Genomic DNA, 7,261 nt, shown 5'->3' on the forward strand with positions numbered 1-7,261 from the left:
TAGAAGTCATAATAGTAACTTAAATGACTTACCAAGGAAAGCTTTTTATGTTGATTACCGTGGTTGCGGCATCTCCCAGAGGCATGACTGTGGAACGTAGAAGCAAAAGGCCCTGCATTTGGAGTGATGCATTTGGGATATTAAAGTAATTGGAGACGAAAAAGTGAACAGCCTGCAGTTAGAGGGAAGATTTTAGTGGAAGAGATCTTCCTTCTTGTTTTTAGATTCCCGTAACTAATATGAAATATCTCAGGAAAGCAGTGCTTCGTAGATTCCAATGCCGTTCAGAAGCAGAACTGTTTTCGGTGAATGAGAGAGCATCATTCTCTGTTCTTCCTCCTGCAGGCTCGGCCTGTGGATTACCCTCAGGCCTACCTTTCTCACCAAGTTCCCATATCGTTCCACAAACACTGGAACATCGATCCGGTGAAGGTGTATTTCACGTGGTTGGCGCCCCATGAGGAAGACAAAGCCAAGCGGGAGACACAGAAGGGCTCTAAGGAGGAGCTGTGAAGCATGGTGGCTTGTGCGCCCTGGCGTCATCCTGCTGTGCTGCCATCATACTACTTACGTGTGCCACGTCGGATTGGAAGCTTCCTGACGTTAGGGGGAAATTATGTATATAGTATTTTTTAAGGGGGGGGGAGAAAAGAAGTCATGGGGAAACAGATTTTTTTTCTGGGAAAAATCACTTGCTTTTGCATTATGCAGTAACTGTAACACACAGTTATAACTGTGTATTTTTCAAGCTGTGATACAGCAGCTTTATTTCTGTCACAGAAAAACAAGTGGTACGAGAAGCCTCCTTCCTGTCTCTCTCTTCATTATAATGAAGGGTTCAGTTGGGCGTGAGACTGGAGAGACGTGACTGTCATTCTTTATGTATATATATAAAGAAGAGGGACAGCCTGTTGACATGGAAATTACAATGGTGTAAACTTTTTAACCATATTGCTGGTGATGAAAATTATTTCCTAGTAACTTGGTAGGAATAATGCTATATTAAGGGTCATTCAAAAAACATCATAAAACTCTGGCGGTGACATCCCCTGTAATCTATAATCAGAAGTATGTTTTATCTGTTTTCCTGTTTGTGCCTCATCAAAAGAATAATTCCTTTAGATTCATCTGTGTTCTGTTTCTCCCTGAAGCCCTATCTTTATGACCTACTTGTAACATGGAAGTGTACTGGATGCTGCCAGAAAATAGTGTCCTCAATATTTAAAAACAGTGTTGTGTTTTATTCAAGTCAGTGAGCTCTGTGTAAGTCTCAGGAAGTGAATTAAGTTAATTTGTCCCTGATGTTTTACTCTTATTTTTCTTGGTTGTTACTTAACGACTCTCTGACTCAAAATAGACCCCCTGGGGTACCCTGAAACCCTAGTGGAAGGACAGCATGGTGATCTGACAATTTCCCTGGGTTCTTAAAGAATGAAATTTGAACCTAGTATTCTGAAACAGCTCTAATTTTCAAATCATATGTTTAATATATAGTAATTTAACACAGTATTAATTTGTACAAAGTACTCTGTATTTTAATGTTTTAATTATATAATTCAGTTTTCTAAAGGTATTTGCATAAAATTTGATTTTGATATATCTTAAACTAGTTTTGGTACAGTAAAATACTTTCCTCTTTTTTTTTTTTAATAAAAATTGCTATTCATTAACTTTGCTTGTAATGCTTTTATAGGCAAGCACAGAGTTTTAAAGCCATACCACCAAAAGTACCCATGTGTATGTTTTTTAAACAATCTATGTTTCTTGTAGCTTAGATTTGACTCATTTCCAAAATGATGCAATATTATTCACCGTTTCCCAAGTTAGCAGATCCCAGGACTGTTGTGGTTCAGTGGTAACTGAATGTGTTGGGTTCATTTTTGTGAAAGTGAATTTTGTGGCCCACCCAAGGAATGGATCAGGAACAGTCGGCTGGGTGAGAGGCACCCTAAGGGTTTATAGATCCCGTCCAGGTGTTGGTGATGACATCAGCATTGTTGTCATAGCTGGAATTATTGTCATGCTACCATCATGGTCACCGTTGTGTCATCTGAAATGAGACTCCTGGAGGTTCTGGCTGCCTGACGCCAGGGAGAAGAGTCTTCCTACTCCTGCCTGCCAACTGTCACACTCAGAAAACAGTGTATTCATCAGACAGGGCCCAACTGGCCTCTGAACGTGAAGATCCACGTTAAGCTTTCCCTGTGTTATGATCAGTGCCTTCTGCTGACACCGGAGCACCTCCTCTGGTACTTTTGGTTGTTTATTAATTATGTTTACTTTTTGGAACTATGTAAGCCTAACCGCAAATAAAAAGATCTTTGCCTATGTTTCTGATTTTCCAAATGTATTTGTTAATCCAACCTAGAGTGGGAGTGGGGAGGATCATGGGGAAAAGGAATTAATGAAATCAGAGAAAAAAGTGGGCAGCTCAGTAAATACAGTTTTCAGAGATAAAAATTAATAAAAATCTGTCCTTTTAAGAGAAATCCGTTAGACGTTGAAGATATATTTACACAAAGTCTATAAAACCATTATCAATTTTATTATATAATGAATTGGAGATGTTATGCGAAACTGATTCCCATGTTCAGTTCACATCTGAAGAACTAAGTTTTGATTCTGAACTTGCCAGGAGAGATCCTGTCCTATTCATATTTCCTTTGCCTCCTTGATAGGAATTTACTTCCAAATGGCTATTTTTATCCTAGGGCTGTCAGCATCGAGAAATTATATGTGAGTAACTGGAATGCGATTTTTGCTCTTAAGCCACTTCTACTGATGTAAAAAAAGCCAAAGCAAGCTGTCTGAGTATGTAGGACTTTTACAACTTGTAGCTAAATTAGGAATTCAGACACAAACACAGCCTTTACAGAATGTTTGGGAACATGAAACAGTAGCTTGCTGGGTTGCAAGTGATGCTGTGCACAGGTATATAAATATCTGTGCTCTCTGAATTTCCTGGTTTGTTGAATACCTTTAGTACTTCTACATCCGTACCCATTATAATCGTTCATGTATTTTTCCTCAGAAGTTAATAATATAGCAGACATTTGTTAAGAATGTTTCTGGTGTCTTCCATTCATAATCAGAGATACAATTTCTTTGTACTAAAATGAGTCATTTAGTAGATTCAGCAACTGTTTATTAACCCCCGATTGTGTGCCTGACGTTCCAGGATACCCTTGGTGTGTCCTATTCACCACTCTATCCCTGGCATCGTTGAATGCCGGGCACATAGTAGGTGCTATTGTTTCATGTTCCCAAGCAATTCGATAAACATGTCACCTGCAAAATGTGTCTTCCTTCTGTCTATAGAAAGTGAAGGCTTTTTTTCTGGTGCTGTCTTTTAGCACGTTTGCTCTTTCAAAGCACTTACACTCCTGGAGGGAGGAGAGGTAGATGCAAGGAGAAGGGACATAAAATAAACCAGTAAACAAATAAGGAACAGGAGGATTTCTAATGGTGGTAAGTGCTATAAAAACACTCAAGAGGGGCCAGCCCCATGGCGTAGTGGTTAAGTTCGGCACACTGCACTTCGGTGGCCCGAGTTTACGGGTTGGATCCTGGGCACAGACCTACACCACTCGTCAGCCATGCTGTGGCAGCAATCCACATATGAAGTGGGGGAAGACTGGCGCAGATGTTAGCTCAGAGCTAATCTTCCTCAGCAAAAAAAAACAAAAAACAGAACAGGGCACTGTGATGTGGAGAACTGGGTGAGTGTTGGGGGCTAATTTGGATGGAGTGGTCAGAGAGGGCCTCTCTGAGAAGGTGACGATTGAGTGAAGACCCAAATGAGTAGGAAGAGTCAGGAACGCAAAGATGTCTGCGCAGGGTGTTCTCGGCAGAGGGAACAGCAAATGTGAAGGCTCTGAGGCGGGAACGAGTTTGGCATGTCTGAGAAAAGAAAGCCCGTGTGATATTACTTAGCTCTCATCATTGTTGTTACTAGACATCCAGGTCGTGTCGGACCAACAGTCGATATGGAAGTCTGGAGCTCCGTGGAGAAGTCTGGGCTGGAGATATAACTGGAACTCATCAGTGTTTTCAAGGATTGGGAAGCCGCGAGACTGGACAAGGTGGTGTAGGGACACGAGAGAACAGACTCAGCCTTGGCAAGAGGACAGTCAGTGAGGTGGGAGGACAACAGTGGGGTAGGGTGTGAGGGAAGCCGAGGAGAGCGTTTCGAGAAGCAAATGGTCAAGTGTGTCACGTGTTGCCCACAATTCCATTAAGAGAGGACGGCAAAGTGACCGTATGATTTCGCAGCACGGCAGCGACCTTGACAAGACCCATCCCAGTAGGTGGGGCAGAATGGGAGAAGAGATTGCAGAGAGCAATTACAAACATGTTGTTTTCAGTTAATTCTTTTTATGAGTTAGTTTGAAGACAAGGGAAGGCGGCTTGAGGGGAAACGTGAAGCCGAGGCAGTTTGTATTTTGAGATGGAAGATTCCAGGGAGGTCTGTGTGTGATGAGAATGATCAAGGGGGAGGGCGGACGATGGGTGGTTGCTGGGCAGTCAGGGTGAAATGGGATGGAATCCAGAGCTCCACGGAGGAATCTACTGTGGTGGGAGGACCCACTGTCAAATGGCGGGAGAGTGTACGCACAGAAAGACTTAGATTTGCTGGCTTGAAAATGTGGGTATTTGCATCTGATCACTTCTATTAAATGCAAGACAATGTTATCTGCTGAAATGACTTTTTGCATATGCTTGTTCTTATGGAGAGCTGTGACATAATTCATAATAACAACCACAACCACCAAGATAATAATAAGCACAAGATAATGCTTACTGTGCTTGACACTATTGTGATTTATTTAATCCTCACAATAACCCTTTGAAGTGAGTGCTATTGTTTTCTTCAGTTTGCATTGGGGGTAACTGAGGCACAGAGAGGTTACGTAACCAGCTCAAGGTCACACAGCTGGTAAGTCGCAGAGCTGGGTTTTGAACCCAGACATTTTGGCTCCAGAGTTATTCACTTAATCCCTGTGCTCTTTGACCTCTACCAAGAAGAGCATGTAGCCTCTTCCCAGATAGAATGTGTATCCAGTTCTGAGACGCTATCATAGGTAAAGATGACCAAGAATCCAAAAGTTAATTATGCAGTAACTTTATATGAGAGATTAAAGGCAAATATGATTATATGTCAAATTATAGAGGCAATACGTGCTGGGAGGTTAAAAAAGGAAGAAACTGGCTACTTGAGGTTGAATTTAAGCTTTTGTACCAGCATTTTGGAGAACAGTACAGCTAGTAAGGGTGAGGATCCTCATAGCCATGACCCAGCCCTTCCACCGTGAGCGTGCGCCCTGGTGGAACCCCTCCATCCACTTACAAGAGGCGGGTGCAGGGCTGTGCATAGCAGGACATATGGCTCAGGGGAGCCGAAAGCTGGAAGCAGCTGCCATGTCCGCTGCTTGAAGGGCTGGCACATAAGCTGGAGTGTGTCTTCACAGGATCACGTTCTGCAGCAGCTGGTGTGAATGAATGACAGCTGCAGGAGACAGCTCAATGTTAAGCAAATAAAGTCACAGAACAAAACTTATAGTAGGATTTCCTCTATATAATTTAAAACCATGCAAAATAAAAAATTAAACACAGAGATACATTCATATCTAAAAGAATAAAGAGACAGGTAAACACAAAATTCAAGATGGCAGTTCCCTCCAGGGGACAAAGGGGACTATGCTCTCGGACACGTGGGGACTCGAAGGTAATTCTATTTCTTAAACAGGTTGGTGGGCACGTGGGTGTTTGTTTCATAAGTAATCTCTATGCCTGATACATGTGTTATGAAGAATGTTCCCTGTTCAACATTTAATTTTGATGTAATTAATGTTAATTACGACTTAATTTAATCGAAAAACAAAAATGTCTTGTTCAGCAACAAGTGTGTGAGTGGCTGCTGCAACATTTTATCCCCATCTGGGTGGGTTTACCAAAACAGAAATTCTCATCCTGTGTCCTGCCTGTAGAATTTTGGGAGTCTATTGGCCGCCTTTCATTTTGTCCTGTTTCTGTCCCTTTTGGTCCCAACTGGCAGTGTTTCTGCTTATTTAACCATCTCAAATCCTTGTGAGTCTTGCATGTCTGTCAAGGGGAGCACGCCATTAGACAAGGGGCTCCTCCACAGACCTTTTCCGATGTCTCATCTCCATTCCTGGCTTCTGTCGAGAGGATGGTGGGGCTCCAGTCGCTGTCTCTTCAAGGAACCTCTGTGTGAAGGGATACTCCGACCGTCCCACCCTCTCAAGGCACTCGCGAATGAGTTTCCACTGTCTACACCCTTGGGGTTCTCTTCGGAGCGTGCTTTCCTAATTGTGAGTCTCCTAATTTTAGCGTCTTTTACAAGGAAGATTGGCTGAGAATTTCCCAAATCATCAAGTCCAGGTTCCTTTTTACTTAACAGTTCTCTCAATTTATCTCTTTCCTCAAATCTTTTCTCTAAGCTACAGGAAGAAACCAGGTTGTACATTCAATACTTGGCTTGGAAATCTCAGCAAAATAGCCAGGTTCATTGCTTACATGTTCTACTTTCCATATAACTACAGGACGTAATTCAACTAGACTTTCTGCCACTACATAACAAGGATCCCCTTTCCTCCAGTGTCTAGAAGTATTTTCCTCATTTCCTCCTGAGCTCTCACCAGCAGCACCTTTGACATCCATTTCTACCAACAGTCTGTTTTAAGCCATGTTGGCTTTTTCTAGCATGCATGTCAAAAATCCTTCCAGCTTCTACCCGTTCCCCAATTCCAAATCCACTTCCACATTTTTATGCATTTGTTACAGCAGAACCTCACTTCCCAGGACCAAAATGTGTACCTGTGGTTGCGTAACAAATTGCCACAAACTTGGTGGCTTAGAACAGCCAAACTTTATTCTCTTACAGTTCTGGAGGTCAGGAGCCTGAAATCAGTATCACTGGGCCAAACCAGGGTGCTGGAGGGCCGTGCTCCCTCCAGAAGCTCTAGGGGAGAAGGCATTCTTGGCCTCGTCCAGCTTCTAGTGGCTGCTGCATTCCTGGGTTTGTGGCCGTGTCACTCCATCTGCCCCTGGGGTCACATTGACTTCTCATCTTCTGTCTGTGTGTCAAACATCCCTCTGCCTCCCTCTCATAAGGATGCGTACGATTGCATTTAAAGGCCACCCGGCTAATCCAGGATAATCTCCCCATCTCTAGAACCTTTTCTTAATCACATCTGCAAAATCCGTTTTTTTTTTTTGTCATACAGGGTAACGTTCACAG

General features: G+C 42.7%; 1 protein-coding gene across 1 annotated transcript in view; it reads left to right on the forward strand.

The window, feature by feature from the left end:
- Positions 1-2,330, forward strand: part of B3GLCT (beta 3-glucosyltransferase) — a 95,502-nt gene extending 93,172 nt beyond the window's left edge. Inside the window, exon 15 of the mRNA XM_023621482.2 lies at positions 346-2,330. Coding sequence (XP_023477250.1) covers positions 346-513 — 168 coding nt within the window. The 3' untranslated portion in view covers positions 514-2,330. The remainder of the gene's footprint in view (positions 1-345) is intronic.
- The last annotated feature ends 4,931 nt before the right edge of the window (positions 2,331-7,261 follow it).

Source organism: Equus caballus, chromosome 17 (genome assembly GCF_041296265.1).
Source record: "Equus caballus isolate H_3958 breed thoroughbred chromosome 17, TB-T2T, whole genome shotgun sequence".
NCBI classification, from domain to species: Eukaryota; Metazoa; Chordata; class Mammalia; order Perissodactyla; family Equidae; genus Equus; species Equus caballus.